The 24287-nt window shown below is 55.0% G+C and overlaps 6 protein-coding genes and 3 non-coding genes across 9 annotated transcripts; 8 read left to right on the top strand and 1 right to left on the bottom strand.

The window, feature by feature from the left end:
* Positions 1 to 356: 356 nt before the first annotated feature.
* BO97DRAFT_468988 (peptidyl-prolyl cis-trans isomerase) lies at positions 357 to 5612 on the top strand. The gene is made up of 5 exons (XM_025699800.1): positions 357 to 543; positions 619 to 2358; positions 2418 to 2659; positions 3305 to 4533; positions 4626 to 5612. Exons 1-5 carry the CDS (start codon positions 429 to 431, stop codon positions 5146 to 5148), a joined length of 3849 nt encoding a protein of 1282 aa, XP_025553731.1. The 5' UTR covers positions 357 to 428; the 3' UTR covers positions 5149 to 5612.
* A 1118-nt stretch (positions 5613 to 6730) lies between these two features.
* Positions 6731 to 8520, top strand: ptcG (type 2C protein phosphatase PTC1; the record flags this gene model as incomplete). Its single annotated transcript, XM_025691579.1, has 2 exons — positions 6731 to 8023; positions 8083 to 8520. 2 exons carry the CDS (start codon positions 6731 to 6733, stop codon positions 8518 to 8520), a joined length of 1731 nt encoding a protein of 576 aa, XP_025553730.1.
* An 885-nt stretch (positions 8521 to 9405) lies between these two features.
* BO97DRAFT_468986 (mitochondrial 54S ribosomal protein mL67) lies at positions 9406 to 10843 on the bottom strand (the record flags this gene model as incomplete). Its single annotated transcript, XM_025699799.1, has 2 exons — positions 10296 to 10843; positions 9406 to 10206 (listed from the first exon to the last, which is right to left on the bottom strand). The coding sequence occupies exons 1-2, from the start codon at positions 10605 to 10607 to the stop codon at positions 9406 to 9408; spliced, it is 1113 nt and encodes a 370-aa protein (XP_025553729.1). The 5' UTR covers positions 10608 to 10843.
* Positions 10844 to 11247: 404 nt separating this feature from the next.
* On the top strand, positions 11248 to 13143 carry BO97DRAFT_340548 (putative UV radiation resistance protein (UVRAG); the record flags this gene model as incomplete). Its single annotated transcript, XM_025691600.1, has 2 exons — positions 11248 to 11301; positions 11362 to 13143. The coding sequence occupies 2 exons, from the start codon at positions 11248 to 11250 to the stop codon at positions 13141 to 13143; spliced, it is 1836 nt and encodes a 611-aa protein (XP_025553728.1).
* Positions 13144 to 14491: 1348 nt separating this feature from the next.
* Positions 14492 to 18266, top strand: BO97DRAFT_386344 (Zn(II)2Cys6 transcription factor domain-containing protein; the record flags this gene model as incomplete). Its single annotated transcript, XM_025693528.1, has 6 exons — positions 14492 to 14654; positions 14805 to 15762; positions 15819 to 16819; positions 16875 to 16922; positions 16970 to 17268; positions 17321 to 18266. The coding sequence occupies 6 exons, from the start codon at positions 14492 to 14494 to the stop codon at positions 18098 to 18100; spliced, it is 3249 nt and encodes a 1082-aa protein (XP_025553727.1). The 3' UTR covers positions 18101 to 18266.
* A 1723-nt stretch (positions 18267 to 19989) lies between these two features.
* BO97DRAFT_465098 (pepsin-like aspartic protease) lies at positions 19990 to 21431 on the top strand (the record flags this gene model as incomplete). Its single annotated transcript, XM_025699528.1, has 4 exons — positions 19990 to 20324; positions 20381 to 20658; positions 20718 to 20966; positions 21080 to 21431. The coding sequence occupies 4 exons, from the start codon at positions 19990 to 19992 to the stop codon at positions 21415 to 21417; spliced, it is 1200 nt and encodes a 399-aa protein (XP_025553726.1). The 3' UTR covers positions 21418 to 21431.
* Positions 21432 to 21953: 522 nt separating this feature from the next.
* BO97DRAFT_t84 lies at positions 21954 to 22039 on the top strand. The gene has a single exon. It is a non-coding gene; the product is annotated as a tRNA-Pro (tRNA).
* Positions 22040 to 23078: 1039 nt separating this feature from the next.
* Positions 23079 to 23170, top strand: BO97DRAFT_t85. Its single transcript has one exon. It is a non-coding gene; the product is annotated as a tRNA-Pro (tRNA).
* Positions 23171 to 23255: 85 nt separating this feature from the next.
* Positions 23256 to 23341, top strand: BO97DRAFT_t86. The gene has a single exon. It is a non-coding gene; the product is annotated as a tRNA-Pro (tRNA).
* The last annotated feature ends 946 nt before the right edge of the window (positions 23342 to 24287 follow it).

Raw genomic sequence — 24287 nt, 5'->3', positions numbered from 1 at the left:
CTACTATCCTCTTTCGTGTGGTTCGCTGGAACTTTTGTCTTCTGATATTATTCACCTATATATTCAGCATCCTAACAATCTTGGAAATGGAACATTGTTAAATCTGCAGCTTTCTCCCACGACCAATGCTCGTCTGATACTCAAAATCAATACCCTTCTCGTTGTTTACAATCCTTTGGGGAATTAGTCCGAATCTTTCTCACTTTACATACATTGTTGCCGGGGAGTAGTTTCCCCCCACCACCAAGGCAGAGCTCGTAGCTTATCGATAAAAGACTCCGACACGTGACGCCCACTTCCGAAGCTGTAACAGCGAGCTGACCAACTCCCCTCCCTTTCAATTCGAACCGTTGTGCCAGTCTCGTTGTACCCTTTCTGCCCTCGCCTGGTCTGTAGCATGCTCGGTTGTTGCCCGTCATCCACCGATCATGGCGTCTGAATTTATCGGGTACGATGTGCTGGTGACGTTGCGAGCGCCACCAAATGCAACCGTGCAAGGAGAAGTGGCCAATGTCATCGGGCAGCGTCTAATGCTTCGGAACGGTAGGTAGAGCAAACGCCAATTCCCAGTTATCCGGTGAACAAGAAGCGCGGTGCTAACACGAGCCCTCTACTCAGTGAAGCTATCGTGGATTACACATCCGATCCCAACCTATTCTGTCGAAGCCCCCGACATTGCGGACCTGTGTATAGCACCCTCCGGCCCGTCGCCGCCCTCTGCTCAGCAACCCCCTGCTCCCCCGGAGGCAGTGAGCTCCCCCTTTGCGCCACCAGCCCCACCCGCAGCGCAGTCCTTCGTGGATCCCGCAATTCTGAGTTTCTCGAAACCTCCCTCCAAACCTATTGGCCAGAGCTTAGAAACAGGGGCCACAGCAGCAGCAGCAGCAGCAGCAGCAGCAGCGCCGCCGCGGCCGCCGGCTCAATCCGCCCCCATCAATCGGTCAATTGCTCATCATCTCCAGCTCTCGCAGCAGGTCACCCGCGACCAGGCCGCAGTACTCAATGAACCGTTCAGCAACCTGGAACTGGATGTCAACAAGACCGCAATCGAGAGCGGAAATGCCGCGCAAACTGGACCTCCCTTACAACCAAGCCTACACTACGGACCCAAGACCAACCGTCGCGGTGGTCCGCCGAAGGCCCCGAAGGTGTTAAATGAGCACGATGGAGCGGCGAACACGAATCCCAAGACGAGGGGCTGGCGCCAGACGGCCTTTACCGAACCCTCCCACCCACAGTTCGCGGAGACGCGCAACAAGCAGCGTCGGAAGAAGAAAGGGAGAGCCAGCTATGCCGAGGACCCAAATGGCTGGGCGACGGAGGACGCTACGGATATCCAGGAATTGGGCGAGTTCGATTTCCAGAGCAACCTCTCCAAGTTTGACAAGAGACGCGTTTTTGAGGAGATCCGCAATGATGATACTACCGCCGATGAGGAACGACTTGTCAGCTTCAACAGAAGGCCGAAACCGGGAACAAATGGTGGGAAGAATTTACACTGGACGGAGAATGTTCTTGATAGTCTCGAGGAGAGCGAGGAGGAACTTACCGACCACGTACCCAGCGACGCAAAGCTAAGTAGTGGGACTTATTCAGGGCGTGAACGAACGAGATCGTCCATGGGACCTGCCTCCCGCAAGGGAAGTGCAATCCTCGGACAGCCGTTAGTCCCTGCCCAGGTCAATTCGCTGGGTCGCAGCCAGTTGAGCACTTCTCGAACGACCAGCCCGCGTCCGAACAAGACACCCGTCTCCGCATCGCCGATAAGCGGGCCTGGTGTACCTGGTGCCTCTCTGCGACTCACGACTACCAACCGAAGCTGTCCAACCGTGAGTCCGTTACAGACTCTGGAGGTCGAGCAGATTGCTGTTGCCGAACTTGGCCTCACTGAGGACATGATAACCGAAAACACCGGTCGCGGCATCGCCGAGGCCGCAGTCGGTCTGTTGTCCAGTGATGCAGCCGCCCCAACAATGCTGATACTCACGGGCAATCATCGTACTGGAGCAAGAGCCATCTCCGCGGCTCGTCATCTGCGCAACCGCGGCCACCGTGTCACGGTCTGCATGCTAGGCATTGAGCACGAAAACGAGCTGTTGGAGAACTGTCGCAAGCAACTTGATGTGTTCAAGAAGATCGGTGGTCGCGTACATCGGTGGGAAGACCTCTCTGCCCGACTGTCAACCTCCGAGTTTGCGCCCGATCTGGTGGTCGATGCGCTCTTTGGTATTCACATTGCGTTCGAAGAACTCCGTACAGACGACCAAGCAACTGCCTTTGAAATGATCTCGTGGGCGAACCGAAGCAATCTCGAAGTGTTGTCTGTGGATGTTCCGTCTGGTCTTTCTGCTATCAGTGGTAAGCTCGCACTCCGTGGTATGTGCTAAGGTATGCGACTAATGTCTGATGATCTACAGGTGAAGCGACAGTGGTGGAGGGCGGCCGAGTGTGCATCAACGCCAAGTCGGTTGTGTGTCTTGGTGCTCCCAAGACCGGTATCATCAACGCCCTGCTCTCCGGAGAGGGACTTTCTTGGAATCTCTCGGTGGCCGACATTGGAATCCCTCAGATCGTGTGGCGTAAATACGGCAGTCGACGGCGCCATGGAATTGACTTTGGCAACCGGTGGGTGGTGCCGCTACGCTACCACCCGCCTCCTGTTTAAGCAGGCCTTGCATGTACGTGATGAATCAACGATCCAAAAGTCTTAAGGCGTTTTCTAGGGAGGAGATCGGGGGATGGGATTAGATCGAGGATTTGCGTCGTTGGAGATGATGACGCCAACACCAGGAGAAATTATCTGCTTACATCCGAGAAGTTGACGGTGGTTTGTATTATAGTGCTGTAGTTTTAGCAATTGAACCTGTATTCTGATCCAGCTTGCGCTCTTGGATTTGGAGGATGAGGCGAGACTCGGGACCTCTACAGTACTAGGACGGGGAGTAAACGGCCTAACCGTGATAGGTTTAGGCTCAGGTCACCCGCCGCCGGCAATACATCATGTCTTGGAGAGCGGCGACAAACCCGCGGAGGAGAGCTGCTGCCACAACCCTCTCGGGAGCTTTGGTCGCAAATATGGGTAAAGGTAGGCCATTCAACACCATCACTCGGACTGCTTTAGATTTACATAATCTAGCTTGCTAATAGCCAAATACAGGGACCGATAAGTTATATGTACGTTGTCTTCGAAACCTCTTGTCGCGGAACCAATCTGCGGTTTGCGCGCGCTTTCGCGCGTCCCTAATCTCTTATCGCAAATCTGCAGCTTTGACAGACTGACTGACCGGAATCCGTCTCACCACAGATCACGCACTCGGAATGGGCATCGGAAGATGCGTTCTCGGCCAGCGCAGGGGCGGGGGTATCGCGGGCGAAACGAGGGGGCGTGGACACGAGTTTCAAGCGGCTGCCGTTTAACTTTTGCTCGCTGTCGCTGCAACCGTTCGCGCACCCAGTATGCACTCCCGAGGGCACGATCTTCGACCTGACCAACATCCTCCCGTGGATCAAGAAGCACGGCACGAACCCCGTGAATGGCGCGCCGCTCAAGACCGCCGACCTCATCAAGCTGCACCTGGCCAAGAACGAGGCCGGCGAGTACGTCGACCCCGTCACGTATAAGGTCTTCACGGATAATACGCATATCGTCGCGCTGCGGCCTACGGGGAATGTGTTTGCCTGGGATACGGTCGAGCGGTTGAATATCAAGGGGAAGCTGTGGAAGGATCTCGTCACCGATGCGGAATTCACCCGCAAGGATATCATCACGCTGCAGGATCCGCAGAATATCGAGTCGCGGAACCTCAGCGCGTTTAATTATATTAAGGAGGGTGAGAGCGGGTTGACTGATGAGCAGATTCGCGAGCGTGAGGATCCTGCGAATAATGTTAATGCCGGCGCCCTTGGCAGCTCGGCTAAGATCCTCAAGGCAAGGGAAGCTGTCGCCAAGGCTCGCTCAGAGAGGGCTCTGCGCGCCGGCGGCGCTGCGGCTGCTGCCTCCTCGAGGGATGTCGCCAGGGCTGGATCTGGGGCTGGCGCTGCTGCCTTGTCGGCGCAGGCTGGCAGGAAGTTGCCGCCTGGGAAAGCCACGCCCTATAATGCCGCGCGCCATACGACGGGGTTGGCTGCGGCGTCATTCACCAGCACGGGTATGACCCCGCACACGGCGGCCGACCTTGCGCTGCTCTCGGACGAGGAGTACATGCTCAAGAGGGGCCGGGTCAAGCAGAAGGGCTATGCGCGCATTTCGACAACCTCCGGCGACATCAACCTGGAGCTGCACACCGAGTATGCACCCAAGGCCGTGTGGAATTTCATCAAGCTTGCCAAGAAGGGCTATTACAGGGATGTCACGTTCCATCGCAACATCAAGGGCTTCATGATCCAAGGCGGTGATCCGTCCGGCACCGGTCGAGGAGGCGAGAGTATCTGGGGCAAATACTTCAACGACGAGTTCGAGGGCCCTCTCAAGCACGACTCGAGAGGAACTCTCAGTATGGCTAATAAGGGCAAAAACACGAACAGCAGTCAATTGTAAGTGACCTTTTCTTCTGTGTCCTGCAGCTGTCTCCGTCACATACTTCCAAAAGCCTCACCGCTAACCCTGAACGCTCGCCACCCACCAGCTTCATCGCCTATCGAGCCCTCCCTCATCTGAATAACAAACACACCATCTTCGGCCATGTCATCGACGACCCGACCCCCTCGTCCCCGACCCTCAACAACCTCGAATCCCACCCCACCAACTCCACCACCAACCGGCCCACCCCGGATATTCGCATCGCCGACGTGACCATCTTCGTGGACCCCTTCGAGGAGTTTCTCAAGCAGAAGCAGGTCGAGGAGGCCAAGGCCAAGGGCACCCTTACCGATCCGGCGGAGGAGGAGCAGAGTGCACGCCGTGCGGATGACGACCGGGTTACCTGGACGGGGAAACGGGTTCGTGGTGCCGGAGATAAGTCTACGGAGGAGGCCTCGGCCGGCGTAGGCAAATATCTCAAAGCTGCCCTGGCCGAACGGGCAGGGCAGCAGCAGCAACTGGAAGAGGACGAAATTGTGGAGTTTGTGGATGATGAGCCCGAGCCAGAACCGGTGCGGAAAAAGATGAGAGGTGCTGGGGGTTTTGGAGACTTTAGCTCTTGGGATTGATTAGTGTATTTTCGGGGTTAGATTCTGAAGCGGTTGTCTCTTAATGGGACGCTGTGATATGGCATGGTTCTGGGCCATTGGGTCTATCTATATACAACAAAGCCCATGGGCTTGAAATCAAGCACTGAGAACATGCATATTATTTTATTCATTGTGAGAGAGAGAGAAGTAAAGTGGATGAAGGAGTGGCTGAGTGAGTAAGTGGCGTCTGGGAGCTGTGTCACGATGATGCCGATGCGCTTCACCTTCCTCTCTCTGGCTCTGTCTTTCTCCCACTCTGGCTCTCTTCGGCGTTGAAGTGCCGATGTGCCCACCGCCAAGACCCAGGCTCGTCGTCGTCATCGCCGGAGTTCCACATCCACAATTGCAGGCTCACCATTTTGCCCGATACATCCCGACCGCCTACTAAGTATAGTCAAGGCGGGTTTTGGCTGCACGCGCCTCGCCCCCTCTCTTTCTCCCACCCGATCGGCTTTAGTGAATTAGTGCCGTGGTAGTAAGACCGAACGATGATGGAAGTGGAAATGGTAAGGAAGCACTTGCACCTGATGGAAGGAAGGAACTAACTACTAATAATAAATCAATCTCGCCCTTCGGTCCCGTCGCCCGCCGCCTCACTACTGATTACTACTGACTATTTACTGACTACTGACTCCCTGCTAATTACCAGTACTAATTAATTAGTTGGTTGATCAGTTACTGGCTTACTGTTAACTCCATCCATACATAACCACTCACCCACTCACTCACTCACTACCACCAACCACCACTTCCTCCTAGCAACACCACTTACCACTCACTACCACTGCTCCTTCTCAACGCAACTTCTACTCACCCTTCTGGATAATTCTTCATCCTCTGTCCCCCGTGAGTAATTCTTGATCTACTTCGCACATGAAGATCGACATTGTCCTCTTGTTTCCCTCCCCTCCGCCCCTTAGTCACTCCTCCGGAGCGCGCAGTGGGGGTGGCCTGCAAATGAGCCCGTGACGCTGAATGGAAATACTGCTCAGTATAATTTCAGACATGTCTCTACCGCCGCAAATTCCTTCTCTTCAAACCCCGTGTTTCATTTCTATTAGTTGTTGTAATGGTGTTTGCCCAACGGGCGTACTCTCTTTTTCTCTCTCCCCATAGTACATACATGCCTCCCAGGCCATGTTGATGTTGCCGGACCACCAAATCTTTTATTCGGCATTATTGGGGAAACCATCGAGATTTCAGAAATCGCGAGATCTCACCATTGTCTACTGAGGGACTGTTGTTTACTGGTCCCCATCACTGACGTCTCCAGGTTACTCAGCTCTATTCCCTCGCTTCCGCCGCAACTCACACATCCTACGTCAGTCTCCGCCGGCTTGGGACCCAAGGCTTTCTTTCCCTCTTACTTCTTCTCCCCCCCGCGCGCCGCCGCCGCCGCCTGCCCGCCGCCTCCGCAAATCATCCTCTCCTTTAAACCACCTTCCTTTCCCAACCTCAAACCACCCCCGTCCCATTTTCCCTCCAATTTCTCAGAACTACAATCAAGCTGGCAGGAAGTAAGCGCCGAAGTTTTTCTAGCCAGGGTGGGTTGCTGAACCGGATGTTCAGTGGCTCCTCGAGCCCACCCAAAGATAGATCCGACACAACAATTGCCCGTTCCGGTGCTATTGACACGCCGCCTCTAAGTATTCGCACCGAGGATTCCAGTGTCACCCCCAAGAAATTCTCCCCACCCGGTGGTTTCTTCACCCGACGGACAAGCGAAGATCAAGGGCCCGGCAACGAGAAGAAGCGCCGCAGCAGCACGGTCACCAAAGCGGCCTCATTCTTCACCAGCGCCAAGAACTCCCTGAGCCTGTCAAGCAGCCCACGTGAGCATTCCTCTTTCAACAACTATACCATCCAAGAGCAGCCGGGCCTGGCGAAATTTGGGAGCATGGACCCTGCCTTGAGCGTTCCTCAAGGGTCATTGAACAACTCGGCTGGTGAATCGCATCCCACTGCACGCTCGTCATTCAAAGTCGGCGTCACAGAGGACCGGAATCGAAAATGTCGTCGCACGATGGAAGATACCCATGCCTACTTGTACAACTTCCTGGGGACTCCCGCACTCTTAGCCCCGGGTGATACGGGCAGCAAAGCAATAGCCGTCCCGACCAAAACTTCTCCTTCATCCGCGAAATCAACTAGCGTGGTTGAAACTGACAATGGATACTTCGCCATCTTCGATGGGCATGCCGGCACTTTTGCTGCTGAATGGTGTGGAAAGAAGCTGCACTTGATCCTCGAGGATGTAATGCGCAAGAACCCTAGCACGCCTGTCCCGGAGCTCCTGGACCAGACCTTCACGAGCGTCGATCAACAGCTGGAGAAGCTGCCCTTGAAGAACAGTGGATGCACTGCGGTCATTGCTCTGCTGAGATGGGAAGATAGAGTACCCAGCTCGCATTCCGCCACGGGCTCATCCGCTCTCGCATCCGCCGCCGCCGCCGCCGCCGCCGCCGCCGCGGCCAAGGCTGATACAGATTCTGACGACGCGGGCGACACGCCTACTCAGGCCGCCGTCTCTGGGGCACTTCCCAAACTACAGGAGAAGGCAGCTCGTCAGCGCGTTCTCTACACTGCTAACGTCGGTGATGCACGCATTATCTTATGTCGCAATGGCAAGGCACTTCGTCTGTCTTACGATCACAAGGGTAGTGACGAGAACGAAGGAAAGCGAATAGCGAACGCCGGAGGGTTGATCCTGAACAATCGCGTTAATGGTGTTCTCGCGGTCACCAGAGCGTTGGGTGATGCGTACTTGAAGGATCTCGTGACCGGACATCCGTACACCACAGAGACCGTCATTCAGCCAGAATCGGATGAGTTCATCATCCTGGCCTGTGATGGGGTAAGTCTTTGATCCCCACCGATTTGTTCGAGAGCGGTACTGATAAATTCATTCGCTAGCTTTGGGATGTGTGCAGTGACCAGGAAGCTGTAGACCTTATCCGGAATGTGCCTGATGCCCAGGAAGCATCCAAAATCCTGGTTGATCATGCTCTTGCCCGATTCAGCACGGATAACCTCTCTTGCATGGTAATCCGCTTCGATACGGATCGTGTCAAGGAAGTGGTCAACCGCACGGCTGAACCCATCGGCGTCGAAGGCGATCAGGACACTGAACACGGCGTTAGTGAGGCCGATAAGATCGTTGAGGCAGCTCGCAAGAGTATGGCCAAAGCGGGGCTTGCAGACAATCCCGAAAAGGCGGAGAAAGCCCAGGAGGAAATTCTAGAGAAAATGGCAAGCGAGCAACCCGAGCCCGCGCCGCCAGCTAAGGATGACAGCGGTGCTGCGATTGCGGACAAGCTGAAAGTGCCTGAACCCAGGAACCCGACTGCATAAGCACTCTAGAGAGAGCTATGACGCTGTGTATTGTTCTACTTGAAGGTCGATAGAAGGGACTGGGGCTATATATCCCGGCCAATTTTCCCGACAAAGGAGTTCTTTTATTTATTGCGCTTTTTTGTTGGCTTCTTCCACTCTGCCTTTTTATCTTCTTTCTGACCATGAGTCTCTGGCGTCGATCGCGGATTTCGACTATCTTGTTCCGTTCTTCTTCCATATCAGGCCATGGAATTGGAGTCGCTATACGCCGTTCCAAAGCCTCCCTGCCTGCTTTCTGCCTTCGTTTTCATCCTCTTCTCCCTTCGACTGGACCCTACCCAGCCTTTTTCCCCCTTTCCACTTTCGCTCTCCGAACCGCTTTTTCCCGTCTGATTTGACATCTAGGGCCTTGGACTCCCTTTGTTTCGCCGTGCATGCGGAAGGGCAAGGACAGACCAGCTGCACAACTGAACCTGACTTTGAAGAAAAACATCAGCTGATGTTCTTGTATGCTACATATCGATGTATATTTGAGATCCGCAGGTCTGAAACCAGAAAGAAGCATGAACCAAGCCTCCGCCGCCCAGTCTCTACGTCATCCTCACTCCGTCTCGTTCATTCGTCCAGGGGATGGATAGATATGAGAGATATCGAACTAAATTCCAATTGAGTGTTTGTGTGCTAAACGCCAGTTGCATCGTCTCCTCACCAACGGGGAGCAAACCATAGGAACTAAAAATACATTTTGTATCATGTAGATGAAAACAGGCGGTCTTGGAGGAGAGTATGTGAGACATATACTCTCCTACACATACATACAGGGGAGGCGGAGGGAAACCATCAAAGTACACAAATATGAAAATATAAAAACAACAAAGAGGAAAAGGAATCATTCCGGGTGCTTTAGTTCTTCACCGGAACGGTCTCGTCGGCCTGGACGCCCTTCTCCTTGAAGGCGTTATCGGCCAAGACCTCGATGTCGTCGTAGATGGGCTTCTGGCCGGGCATGACATGGTCACGGGAGAGGTCGAGCTCGCCGTGGCGGACGCGATCAGGCCATTGGGCGGCGAAGCGGGCGTCGTGGACGTCGGTCCAGAGGATCTTGACGGGGTTCTCGACCTCCTGGAGGGCGCGGGAGACGGCGTCATCCTCGACGACCTCCTGGACCTTGTAGCGGACGTTGGGCAAGCTGAGGGCGTCCTCGAAGGCGGCGACGCGCTCGGCCTGGCGGACGGCGACGGCGGCCTCCTTGGCGCGGGCGGCGCGACGGCGGCGGCGCGCGGTGCGGGTCAGGTAGCCGCGCTGGCCGCCGGCGAAGCCGTCCTTGATCTCCTCCTGCTGGATGGCCAGCACGGCCGCCACGTCCGCCACCGACGTGGCCTTCTGGTCCATCAGCGCGCGCGCCCGGTCCTTGGGCTTCATCAGCCATCCGACCTTGTCGTTCCACTTCTCGTTGAACTCCTCCGCCGCGTTCGGGTCCCGCGGTCGTTTTTGGGCGAGCCACGCCTCCGTGATCGTGATCATCTCCCGCGGCGGCGCCAGCTGCCGCTGCATCGCGAACTCCCGTAGAAGGTGGTACGCCCGCAGTCCCACCTGCGCTTGGTCAAAGTGCACCGAGTAGTACGGCACCCACATGTCTTTGCGTAGCGTCGCTGGCACGGTCTTCTTGCCGTGGTAGACCATTTGACGGAGGACGTTGTTCTTCTGCAGTCACACAAAGAGGGTGGTGTTAGTTTGTAGATTTTGGGGGGGGCGGAAATGTTGCCTGTTTTCAATGGCAAGGTAGATCTCACATCCAGATATCTCGTCAACGAGTACACCACCTGGTTGGTCCGCATGTTGTGATAGACGAAGATGTTCTTGCCGTGCGTCAGAGCCTGCAGCGCCTTGCGTAACCGCACCCCTTCCTTCGCCTGGTGTGTACGGAACGCATTGGACCCTTCTTGCCGCGGCCGGCCCTGGATCACCGTGTTGTTCTCGATCGGTGGCCGCCGCACGATGTTCCACGTCCCCATCTTGGTCGGGTCCAGCACCTTCTGGATCGGTTGCAGCAGCTTCTGCATCGTCTGTGGCTTCTTCATTGCGTTGGTGGTCGGGGTGGCCATTGCGGCCGGACGGGAGGTTTGTGGTCGGAAGGGGGAGGGGAGTATGCGGTGCTGGTTGCTTGCTGGTTTGCTTTGCTCGGTGCGCGGCGATTAGACCCGGAGAGTCCGCTGCTTCGCTCTATCAGATACTTTCCCGGGATCTGATAGAGAGGAAGAGACGGCTCAATTTGGGGGTCGAGGAAGGTGGTTGTTGTTGGTGGTGGTGGTGGTGGTGAATTGAATGTTCGTGGAGTCGGAAAGTCGGACGAGCATGGATTGATTGAACGGCGGATCAATTTTTCGACGGGGATCCCGAACGGGTGATTCCGCCTTTGCCAGTTCAACTTACCAACTTAAGGCTAAGTTAACTAAGGCACTTACTACTTACTGTAATTGCTGGCTGGCTGGCTTGCATCGCCGCGGCGTGGGATTTTAACTTCCCTCCCACCATTATTACGTCGTTTGCAACACTTCACTTTCTTTTCTGTTGACGTTGTTGTCTGTCACTTTAAGGTCGTATTTTGTTTTGCTGGAGTTACCAATTCTAATTCGCATTCCTCCTCTTTCCCTCTTCTCCATCTCGTCTAGCATGCTCGGATCAATACCGCCTTCGCAGCGCGACAGCTAAGCTTGCTTTCCCTCTGCAATGTCGTCGACCGCGATGACCGATGACGATGCAGCCGCCCGCCGTGATAAACCCTGGCATTTTCCTCTGGTAATTCGAGTCTTTGATTGTTTTGGTACTTGACACGAAACTGATCGTGCTATCGTCTAGAACCGCAAGCTGCGACATCTCCAGAGCATCTCCGTTCGCAACCTTGTCGTCACGCCACCGTCCAAACCTCGCGGGAAAACCATTGACGACGAAGATGTACCCAACTCGCTGCAGTCACCCTCGAAGGTCCCGATCGCAGACGTGAATCAATCCCTCCACCCTTCGCGCTCCTTCGCCGATCTGAAGTCGTCGGCAACCACCAACCATCGCCCCGGAAGCCATGAGCAGGCAGCAGCCATCGCAGTTCCATTGCGTCAATGGCACCGGAGAAACACCATGCCATGGAACGCTCCCACTCCGCGCGCGAGGCAGACCAAGTTGGAGGAGATCACAAGCAGTCGCATGGCTGACACCTGGTTCTCCCTGCACTGCGACGGCATCGGGGAGCCGGTCTACGTGAGCGAGCCCGTGGAGCATGCCACGAACCCCAGCTTCCGGTCTTTCGACCTCAATATGTGCGGCCCATCGGTGTCGCGTCGGGATCATCTGACTGTGAAGCTCTGGGCTAAGACACGCGCAATGGTGGACTATGTGCTGCTGGTGGAGTTGCGATTATGCCTCCAGTCGCTACAGTTTCTCGGCAAGTCGCTCGACAGCTTCCATCAACCTCTGCCTGCGAACTCCATACTCTTCCACTTCGCGGATGGCGTGTACACGAACCTGACAGATCTTCCACCGGTCGTCGCTGCTGCGCCCGTGCACCACCCCAGAGCGGCAGATGGCGCCGCGATGTCGACCTCTTCGTACGAGGCGCTGATGAAATTGGCCAATTTGGACGAGTGCATTCAAGATGCGCTCACAACTCGGGACCGGATTGAGTCGCAAATCAACTCGATTCTCGAAAGGGAACAGTCTGGAGTGGCTGCTGCCGGTAATGTCTCGCAGGCTCGCGACAAACTCGCACACACTAAACACTCCATCGCTACCGAGCGCAAACACCTCCGCAACGCCGCGAAACGTAAAGAAGACCTGATTGCCAGCATCCGGGCGCGCAGGGAGGCTATGGAGCGTGGGCGCGAGACTCAAGCCAAGGCTCGTAGTCATCTTCCCGATGCGAAGTTGAACCTGAGCTCGAGTGCCAGGCTATTGGAACAAACCATGGAGGACTCGAAGGGCCAGATTCGACGCATCGCGGAGGATCTGCTGGCAGTCTACCCTATCGAGCCCATCCCCAATAAGACGCTTGCGTTCACCATCGCCGGCTTACATTTACCCAATTCGGACTTCACCGACGTCGACCGCGACCAGGTGGCAGCGGCGCTGGGATATACCGCGCACCTGGTCTACCTGTTATCATTCTATCTCTCCGCCCCGATCCCGTACGCGATTACCCCGTATCTGTCCCGGTCGTTCATCCAGGACGCGGTGTCTGTAGCACTTTCGCAGCGGACGTTCCCGCTCCATCCGGCCAACGTGCAATATCGATTCGAATACGGCGTCTTTCTGCTGAACAAGGACATCGAATTCCTGCTCAATGTACATGGTCTACGCGTCATCGACATCCGCCATACGCTTCCTAATCTTAAATATCTGCTTTATGTGCTCACGGCTGGCACGGCAGAGATCCCGGCGCGCAAGGCTGGGGGTATCCGTGGGCTTCTCCCGGGCCGGTTGACCCCCAGCATCTCGCGACGTGGAAGCGAGGACAGTGTCGCGACCCGCGAGACGGTGCTATCTCGCAGTGCGTTGACTCCTGTCGCGAAGATGAACGGGGGCATTGTGGTCGATAGAAACAAGCCGACGATCCCTAGCTTTGCTGACACGGCCTCTCCTGTCGCCTGAGCGCAAGCGCCCTTCCACTGTATTACTCCGAAGCGGTGCGGTGCGGTGCAGTGCGGTGCCGCTGCTGGATTTCTCGGTAAATCTGGGGTACATTATCTAAATTAATCTTTGATTTGTTGATGCAAGCCATGACTACATTCTGTTTTTGTATTCTTTTATGTGATCGACTTTTGGGAGCGCTGCATTGATTGGGTAGCGTGACTTGGGGCCTGATTTCCTTGTTTTATCTGGGCTGTCGGATTCAGTGGTCTCTCGTCACTTTTCCCTCATTCGTCGTCTTGGTCTTGTCCCGATGATGGAGGATCGTTCGTTGTTCCACCTGTACATATATTCTTCTTTCGGATGCATGTGGCATCCACCTGTCTGTACTCTGAGAAAGAACTATTGAAATGCATTGAAATGCAGCATAGCCAGTGCAGTGTGCCACGGGTCCATCCAGGCTGGAGGTCGGCAGTCACCGCCGGTTCCTCTCCGCCTGGAACCAGAACCACTCCTCTGGAGTGATTAGGAATAGCCCGGAGTCTATTGGGATTACGATTTGATAACAGATATCGCCCTCATTCCCTTTCCTGGGGAGAAGAAGAACCGTTCGGGACGGAGGCTGGGGATAATTCGCAGGCTGTTTTCTTTACCCCGCATTCTCAGCTGACGGAAGAACTGTCCGAGTTGTGGATGAATGGTAGTTATTCTTCCCTGCTTCTGCTGGACTGTGGGTGATTTGTGCATTGTTTTTTTTTTAGAGATGTGCTGCTGCTGATGCTATTCTTGGTGGGTAGAATTGAATTTAAGTTAAGTTGGTTGGTTTAGTTGTGGCTGTCTATAATTGTTGGAGTTGTGGTGGTTTTTTCTCTTTCTGTCCATTCTTTTGTTTCTCCGCACTTTGTGAGAAAGTCGGTTGGTCTTCTCTTTGCTTCTTTCTCCTCTATCTTGTTCTTGTCTGTCTCCTTCAGGGACGGTCTGGGTGAGATAGTGTGGGTGGTGAGATTCGGGTGAGTGAATGAGTGAGAGGGTCAGATACAGACCGCAAAAGAGAGAGAGAAAGATAAGGGAAACAAAGAAACAAAGAAACGAACGAACGAACGAAGGAAAGATTGCTGATTGCTGTTGCTGCCTGGGGCCGGAAAGAGCGAACACAACGGTCTTGTGCTGCTTGCTTGCTTGCTTGCTTGCTTTGCCTGTCTTTTGTTTGTTCTCTTGTTCCCCCTTCCATTCCCTTGGTTTACTTTAACTACTTCTTTCCCCCCACCGCTTTTTCTCGCTTTGCATCGGCATTTCCTCCCCCCCCTCCCCCTCCCTCCCTCGGTCGCTGTCCGTCCGTCCGTCCTCCCTCCGGTATAGGAGTCTCATCATGGCTGCTCCAGCGATTACCGGCCAGCAGGAGCCTCTTTATTCGCACAACGGCCAAGACCAGAATACTAAGTCTCCATCGCCCCAGCCCCATTCCCAGCATCGTCGCGGTTACCAGGCCTGCGACCCGTGCCGAAAGCGCAAGGTGAAGTGCGACCTTGGCAGTAAGACCGACCCTCTTTCTTTTATTTTTTTTCGGTGGTGTGGTGGTGGTGGTGGTCCTTGCACCCGACCCCACCCATTCACTCTGATGATGCGGTGCGACCTCGTCTTCTAAAGCATAGACTGATTTTGTTGGATCATCATCTTGACAGGTGTGGATAATCCTCGGCCTCCGCCTTGTGTACGATGTCGTCGCGAAAGCAAGCGCTGCGAGTTCTCCGCGACGAGGCGCAAGCGCAAGCCCTCGGATGCGGACGAGACCGACGATGCTGCCCTTCGTCGCGATAAGCGCATGATGGTCGGAGAGGTCATTTCCAGCCATGGGTCCAACAACAGCGATGGTTCGCCCTATGTGCCCTCTCTAGAACCCGCCTCTGCTTCTACTGCGGCTGCTGCCACGACTACTTCCACTGCCCTCGACAATAACACCCCCGGTCATCCGCGACTCAAATGGTCGGAGGGTTCGACTGCGGCTGGTCAATTACCGCCGTCGACTGCCGGCAGCCAGCGTTACACTACCACCTCCACCACCACCACCACCAACAACAACACGACCGCCACCCAGTCCACGACGGCGGCGCATTACGCGGATGCACGAAGTAACCGTCTGTCGGTCTTCTCGGCGGGCGAACGGAGCCATGCGCCCAGTTTCAGCCTCGAGGGCGGCCAGCCCATGATGAACCGGACCGCCGTCGAGCTGCTGTCGCCGGCCATCAGCAATAGCCACGATGCGCTGCACCTCTTGTCCGAAGCCGCCGGGCGCACGGAAGACCTCAATCGCCAGAGTCTAGAGAATCGGTACGGAGCGCGACAGTCGGTCTCGTCATTCAATTCGCCCATGTCCCCGCTCACTCAGGCCGGCACCCCGCGCAGCGCGGGCGGCTCGTTTTCGAGGCCCGCTCGCTCAGGTACCGTCCCGATTGGAGGGTATTATCAGGCTGGGGGCTCCGGGGCGATGGATGCGCAGCATTCTGATGGTCGTGGTCAGGCGGACTCTACGGAGAATGCGCCCGACCCCGGTTTTGCAGATGCGGTCAAGGCATGGTCGCGATTGCGCTTCGTCCGCGCCGGCTGGCTCACGGTTGAAGAGGCTATGGCTTATGTTGCGTAGTATGTATCACGTGCGTTGCTGGCTGGTGCTCTTCGTTACTGACGAACTATCGCAGCTATTACGAACATCTCGCCTCCTTGAGTCCTATCGTTATTCCGAACTTCTCACACCCGGCAACCCACCGGAGCCTGCTCACGGATGAGCCTGTTTTGGCGGTGGCGATCTTGACGACTGCGTCGCGGCATATGAAGCCGAAAGGCGATGGGGCATATACACGGGCTTTCTACATCCATGATCGGCTTTGGTCGTATCTTCGCGGCATGATCGAGCGTCTCTTTTGGGGCCAGGAGAAGTTCGACAATAATGGCATGGGAATCAGCCGGCCGCGATCATTTGATCTTGCGCCGACCTCGGCCAAAGTGAACCACAAAGGCAACCTCCGGTCGCTTGGGACGATCGAGGCGCTGCTCATCCTGACTGACTGGCATCCGCGGAATCTGCACTTCCCCCCTGGTGACGATGAGAACGCTCTGCTGGATCTGGACGCCCATACGCAGAGTCGGTACGAGAGAGAGCTGGAAACCGATGCGGAGAACCCGGCGAATCGGGCCCCCAACAATGCCGCGGAGGGTCGACTGGCCTTTCAGAAATGGCTCGAACCCGCCTGGCGGTCGGACCGCATGGCTTGGATGTTGTTGAGTACTGCACAGGCGCTAGCCTTCGAGCTGGGCGTGTTTGATCCGAAGAACGACGCCAAAGCGGCCGTGGAACCTTTGTCGGAGCAGACCCGCAAGCGCCGTCTACGCCGGCTGATTCTCGTCTACATCACGCAGAGCAGCGGTCGTTTGGGCATCCCGTCTATGCTTCCCCTCCCGCAATGGACTAGCGATATCCAGCCGACCCCTGTGACGGGCGCCAAGGGCAGCGACACCATCGTCGATCGCATGCATGACTGCTGGATTGGGATCTCGAAGATCATGTATCAGAGCAATCAGTTACTCTTCGCGTCCAACGAGCAGACGTCGGAGCTTATTCGGAGTGGGCGGTACCGTGATCAGATTGACCGGTTCCAGCCTTTCCTGCGGGAATGGCGACATAACATCGATACTATTGATTGTAAGGATTGATCTCGGTGCTATTGGCGGATCAAGTTGAAAGCTAATTGCAGCAGTGGCCCCGCCTATGAGGAATATCCTGATGATTGAATACGAATATACTCGTGAGTGTGCTGCCTGCGTGCTGATGTGCTGTGACTGACAAGGTCAGGGCTTTATGTCAACTCTCTAGCCCTCCAGGCGGTGGTGGATCGGTGGACGACAATGTCCAATGAAGCGGCCCAGAGTCAGATGTCGAGACCAAATGCGGGCCCGTCGGCGAGCGGTGTCGGGTTTCACGTGCTTATGGAGCTGTATCGCGTCAACGAGCCTTACATTCAGGAGGTGGTGGACGCATCACGTAAGATTCTGCAGACCGTGCTTGAGGTGCTTGTGCCCGGGGACCATCTCAAGCATGCGCCCGTCCGGACATGCTTCCGAATTCTGTCTGGGATGATCTTCATTCTCAAGGTATGACGTCCTTTTTCTCTTCAGCTGGCGGCATCCGCGCTAACCTACATAGACTTTTACTCTGGGTGCCAAGGAAGACGATGTGCGCGTGTCCTTGGACCTTCAGGACCGTACAGTTGAGGCACTGCGGACCTGCGTGGTTGACGATGTCCACCTCAATCACGCCATTGCGCGACTGCTGGAGTTGCTGACTACGAGCATCCGCACGCGATTCCTGCGATTCGCCCCACTGGACCGCGGTGGTGACGGGGAGCAGGAACGGCCGTCAGCGCCGGTGTCACGACATCAGTCGCCGCGGCCGCGCGACGGGGTCCCGGGCCGTCGCGAGGGGTCCAGTCACACCTGGACGCCGGCGCAGAACCCGGCGCAGAACCTGGGGTATGTGGACGGGACGAGCCAGACAGGGACCAGCATGAGCTCGGTGCATGACCCTTTGGCGGCAATTCCGGCGCAGTCGATCAACTCGTCACACATCAACGTCTCGTTCATGCCGCCTCCGCCGTCGATGTACCACAACTACTATGACCCTAGCGCGACCCCGCCTGCAGGGGAGATGGAGGGGTCGGCCAGCATGCCCTCGCAGTCGATGGCGGCGGACAGTGCCGCGAACACGTCCGGCGGACTCCCGGACTGGTTCGCGCTGCCCCTGGATCAGTTCTTCAACAGCTCGACCGCGGTGGTGGACCAGGGACTAGGTGGCACAGGCCCGATGGTGGGCGAGTTCGACATGCTGGAGGTGTTGCTTAATGAACAGTACGACGGTGGGAACGGCGAGGGCGGCGGCGAGGCTGCTACCGGGGCTAATCTCCCATCGCATTTCCTATCGTCGTGAATATTTATCTTTGTATCTATCGGATAAGGATTGAAGCGGGGTTGGATAAGGGAATGACTGTACGAATTACGATCACATTGTTTCTTGTAGCTTGATTGGGGTTTATTGTTTGCATTGGATGGGGGAGTATCCATGGCGATGCAGGTCTCAGATGCGTCATTTACGGGCTCATTCACATCATTGTTATCATGATTGTTCAGGTCATTATCAGTAGATAGTTATTAGCTGCAGAAGTGTTGATTGTAGTGGAGAACAATAATCTAACAACAACCTACTTAGTATGCAGTTGGTTCAAATGGACCTCGGCCTCGGCAGCCTCCGGTAGTCACGGGTGTGTCCTTCCCCTACTTTCCACAACCTCACTCACTCACTCACTCAAAACACAGAGTAAAATCGAGTCACGAGTGCAGACAATCCAATCCAATCCAATCCAATCCAATCTCAACCAAGTTGCCACAACTCCAACAATTCCACAATCCCAACCAACAACACCCGATAATCACCTCCTTCCTTCCACTCCTTTCCCCTCTCTTCACCACGATCTGCGCAAATGAAATCCTGCAGGGTCCATGCTTCTCTGCAGCTGCAGGGCCGGGAATTACCCCGAATATTCCACCGGACCTCCGATGCACTCAGTCTCACTGATAACAGTCCCTCACCGGACAGTCACATCGTCCCCCTCTCCTGCACTGCAACCTGTAGCCAATCAGAGACTGGGTTCTGTCAGGGGCATCAGTCTAGACACTGCACTAACAACCTACTGTACTCTAGAGTAATAGCTGAGTGGCTGCCAGCTCTACTCTTCTAGTCTAAGCGACTGGACTCTGACTGGCCACTAGACTATCGTCCGTCCTGACTTAGAGATTACGGTCATGTTGCATTGCATATTGTAGATTGCTTGCGCCCCCGCTCGCGCGAAGGACGCCCGACGGAGTTCAGGGTCTAGGGTCGGCGCACGTCCCGGGCATATCTACTGTATTGTGCTTAGGTTGTTTAACTTGGGGGTTGGTGGTTAGTTAGGCTCTGGCTAGGTGCTAGGGTTTCTTACTGGTTTTCTGTGCTTGGGTGTAGGAGGTAGGGTACTGGGTAGGGCTATCTTGTTCTCACTGTGGATCGGTTGCTAATTTGGCTATGGATTGGGGACGGTGCATTCGGGGTGAGTGGTTCTGTGATTCTGGGCTTGGTTTGTCTATCTCTTTCTTTGGGCTCTATGGGGTCTGTGAAGGTGAGTTGTTCTCTGGTTGGAGTTGGGTTGTATGTAGATGGGGACGGTGCAGTCGGAGTCCGTCCCCGCCTTACAACTTAGTATACTTACTTCGGTGAAGAGCGGGGGAAAGACGATTTGGAGCAAGAGGGTTAGAGTGGGAGTTGGAGAAAGTCTTGCACGGTCCCTGAAGAGTTTCTTGTTCCTCATCAAGCTATGTCGAAGGATTGCCAGGGACGGTTCTCCCCGTCCCTGTGCCCTGACTGGCTGGCGGCGTTCTAGTCTATTGCTTGGCACTTTCGGGGGGAATAACCTCATGCGGATAAGGCGGTTGGAGGGGACGGTGAGATTTGATGGCTGTGATCGTCGGTGATTGTTCCCCCACTTGGTTTCTTGGGGTGGTGTCCAGTGTCGTGATTGAGGTGGGGAGAAGTGAGACATTTTGGATGTTAGCTTGCAATATTGGACTGGATGTATGTACTATGAGGAGGCCGTTGCAGGAGAAGAGATGGAGGCATGTATGTACATACATACTATGCAGAGTGTTAGGATGGGGCAGTCACGAAAGGTATAAAGACCTCGTCGAAGCCCGCGTCTCGTTGAGGATCTCTTCATCCAGCAGGAGTCTGAGTTCGTCTTTCCCTCTCCCCCTTGATCGATCTGCTTCACCTTCTTCTTATCCACCATGGTTGTCTTCAACAAGGCTGCTGCCCTTCTTCTGGGCTTGACCACCGCTGCGTCTGCGGCGCCCCTGGCTGAGACCCAGACCCCGGCGACCAAGAACTTCTCCGTCAAGCAGGTGGAAAAGACCGGCAGCAAGGGACGCACCGTCAACCTGCCTGGTCTGTATGCCAATGCCCTGGCCAAGTACGGCGCCACCGTGCCTGCCAGCGTCAAGGCCGCCGCCCAGTCTGGCAGCGTCGTGACCATCCCCCAGGCCAACGATGCCTCGTACCTGACCCCCGTGACGGTGGGCAGCTCGACCCTGAACCTGGACTTTGATACCGGATCCGCCGATCTGTAAGTCTTTCTCTGTGTGCTATGCCAGAAAGCAGCACGACTGACCAGTCCACCAGCTGGGTCTTCTCCTCCGAGCTCTCTGCCTCGTCCCGCAGCGGCCACAACATTTACAACCCGGGCAGCTCGGCCAGAAAGCTGAACGGCTACAGCTGGAGCATCTCCTACGGCGATGGCAGCTCCGCTAGCGGCGACGTCTACAAGGACAGGGTCACCGTGGGCAGTGTCGAGGCCGCCAGCCAGGCCGTCGAGGCCGCCAGCCAAATCAGCGCCGAGTTCTCGCAGGACACCGCTACCGACGGTCTGCTGGGCTTGGCTTTCAGCTCCATCAACACCGGTATGTTCTTTCTCTTTATGTCGGATAGTAGATAGTGAGGTGCTAACCCACCGAACCAGTCTACCCCGTGCCGCAGACCACCTTCTTCGACACCGTCAAGTCCACTCTGGACGCGCCTCTCTTCGCCGTGGACCTGAAGTACCACGAGGCCGGTACCTACGACTTCGGCTTCATCGACTCCTCCAAGTACAGCGGCTCGCTGCACTACGCCAACGTCGACAGCTCGCGGGGCTTCTGGCAGTTCACCGCCAGCGGCTACGGCGTCGGCGATCGCGCTTCCTACTCGAGTGCTTTCTCTGCTATTGCTGGTATGTGAACCCCTTCTTGCCCTAATCCTCATCCTTCTCCTCTCTTGTTGCTGCTACACATCCACCCAAGAAATAAGTGATCCCCAAACTAACAAGAAAAAAAAACAAAAAAGACACCGGCACGACCCTCATCCTCCTCGACGACGACATCGTCTCCAACTACTACGCCGGCGTCCGCGGCGCCTCCTACTCCTACTCCTACGGCGGCTACGTCTTCTCCTGCTACGCCTCCCTGCCCGACTTCAGCGTCCGGATCGGCTCCTACACCGCTGTCGTTCCCGGTCAGTACATCAACTACGCCCCCGTTAATACCGGTAGCTCCACCTGCTACGGTGGTATTCAGAGCAACCAGGGTGTCGGTCTGTCTATCCTGGGTGATGTCTTCCTTAAGAGCCAGTATGTGGTCTTTGATTCGCAGGGTCCTCGTATTGGGTTCGCTGCTCAGGCATAGATTCTCTATTGGGGTTGTGGTGTGAGTGGGGGGGTGGGGTGTGAATAGGGATTGGATTGGACATATGCTGGTTGAGATGATGGGGTATATGATGGTGATGTTTATAAGCATAGGGTTGAATTGGACATAAGATTGATGATTGTTGATATTGGTATTTCTTGCTGGTATGTGGGGGGTGTTGGTGTAGAGTTTAAACGTATCACTGCAGAATACACAATAGTATTGTTCTGCAGTGCTTACCCAAGGTCGGTATAAAAAGTAGAGACTGGTAAGCTATAGATCTCTAACCACGGCACAGCACAGCAGAACTTAAATAGGGGATATTGTGTCATTCCCCCCTGAACCCAAAGGAAAGATATGAACAATCCGAGGCAGGGGTAATAGAAAGTATTGTCATCCAATGATAGAGTGATAATAATAATAAATTGATTCTAGCTGATCACATATTGTTCTTGAATAGGTAACAACACCAACCTACTCTTATGATTCTGGTACAGGTGTACTTATACGTCAAGCGGAAACAAAATAATATAAGCGCCCGGATGGTCTAGTGGTATGATTCTCGCTTTGGGATCTACATCTTAAATGCGAGAGGCCCCGCGTTCGAATCGCGGTTCGGGCCACTTCTTTTTCTCTTTTGGTTTTGTTTTTGCTTGCTCCTCTGCCACAGTTTCACTTTTGGATGGTGGGGCATAGTGCTGGTTATACTTTTTTTATTTGCGTAGATTTTGATAGGCACTGGAACATGGTTTAAGTTCGGGTGGGGCCTGTTCTAGTGGTTTGTCTATAAGTGCTGTCGGGTTTTGTTGTTGGTTGTTGTATTGGTGTGCTCTAGCTGAGGGCCGGGAATATATACTTCCTTGTATTGGGTTCGGGGTTGATTGGATCACACGCCTATTGTTAGTACTGTTGCCGCGGAGTTATGGCTGGGTATGCCACGATGGACAAAAAATGTCAGATGGGGTTATGTTCTGGGGGGCTGGCCTGTAGCTCACTAGCCCAAGATACCGTAGCAAGAGGTGGGCGCCCCCATCCAGAGCGGGATGACCATGGGGAGATCGTCCCGGGGTGAGGCATATAATCTACGTTGTCCGACGACGGGCACACGCGTTCATTTTATTTTGCTTGCAGCAGTGCTCCATGATGGGTAAAAGGCCACAGTGAAGGTAGTTGGTTCAGTGGTTAGGATGGCTGTTGCAGCAGGGCTCGCGCGTTTACTGTGTCAGATAGAGTAGGCATGCTGCGTCCCATCACTCGAGATACGGATTGACTGGGGTTATTTACTCACTACTCACTCCACGGACATGGATACCATGCGCAGTGCTCGTGGGGACTGGGCCTATGGCAGTTGACACATGGTAAAACCGCGAAGACAACCCCTAGTATTAGAACACCGACATGTATATATCCGCATCATACCGGGTAAGATAGATAGAAGGGTAAGATGTATATTCTGCCCAAGTCAACTCTCAACCCCACAACCTGAATGAACCAGAAGAAGTACATTTCCATCTCTGAATTCAAATCACCCCAACTTAGCATCAACATACATGTACGGAGTACAGCACAAAAACGGGGAAACCGCACGAATCAACGAGAATCCACCTCATCCATATAATCCTTAAATATAATGCCATAACTCCACCCCATGACATCATCAAGCCCGGGTGGTCTAGTGGTATGATTCTCGCTTAGGGATTCCAAACCCAAGCATATCTGCGAGAGGTCCCGCGTTCGATCCGCGGCTCGGGCCTTGTCTTTTTTGTTTTGATTTTACTTTCTCAAACCATAGATTGTGGGGATCACATCATTCAAAGACGGGTTGTGACATCATAAGAGCCCGGATGGTCTAGTGGTATGATTCTCGCTTTGGGATCCACATCTTAAATGCGAGAGGCCCCGCGTTCGAATCGCGGTTCGGGCCACTCTTTTTGTTTTCTTTTTGCTTTTTCTTTTTCGGTTCGTCTTGTCGTGGATGAGCGTCGAATTGATCGGTTGTATGTGGTATAGTAACAGCGTGAAGGTTCCGGCTGTGTTGCCTTTATACTGCCCTATCCAATTAACTGCACCCCTCCAGGGAGCGGATAGACTTTCTAGTGGACAGTCCAACGATATACATCCTAGCATATGTAAGATGGAAATACTTCAAGAATAGTCTTCCCCAGGCTGTCTCAAGAACCCACTGTGTATTATTCTATGATACAATGATATACTCACCCGTATATTCCAGTCTCGATAAACCTGCACACTACCCACCCCATAATTATCAATATCTGCAAGGAATCATAAATCGTGAACCCAGCCCGCCGACCCAGGAGGAATGAGAAGACACTAAGAATAGCCAGCCGCGCGCTCAACCGACCTGAAAGCCTGGTCGAAGTCATCCTCGGGCTCGTCCTCCGTCGTCGTAGCCGCCACCGCCGTCTTACCGGCCTTAGGCTTGAGCACGTCGGTGATGCTGACCAGCTTGGAATAGAAGTCGATGACCTTAGGGTGGACCATGACCTTGCGCGCTTCGAACCCGGTGACCTGCAGGCCCGCCTTGGAGGTCGCACGACTCAGAGCGACATACGCCTGGCCCTTCTCGAAGACCTTGCCCAGATCCACCTTGACGCGCTGCAGCGTCTGGCCCTGCGCCTTGTGGATGGACAGCGCCCAGGCCAGGATCAGCGGCACCTGCTGGCGCTGCGCCTGCACCTCGCCGTTGGGCAGCTCGATCTTCCACGTCTCGGGCTGGCAGAGCAGGTGCCGTTCGGTGCCGTCCGGCTGCACGAAGCACACCAGCGGCCACTTGCGCGGCGGCGGCCCCGGCGTCCCGTCTTTGTTGACCAGCGGCTTCAGCTTCTTGCGCGCCCGGGCCTGCGCCGCGG

The sequence above is a fragment of the Aspergillus homomorphus genome, assembly GCF_003184865.1.
Source record: "Aspergillus homomorphus CBS 101889 unplaced genomic scaffold BO97scaffold_8, whole genome shotgun sequence".
NCBI classification, from domain to species: Eukaryota; Fungi; Ascomycota; class Eurotiomycetes; order Eurotiales; family Aspergillaceae; genus Aspergillus; species Aspergillus homomorphus.
Note: the sequence above shows the minus strand (reverse complement) of the source record. Positions and strands in the feature narration are given on the sequence as shown.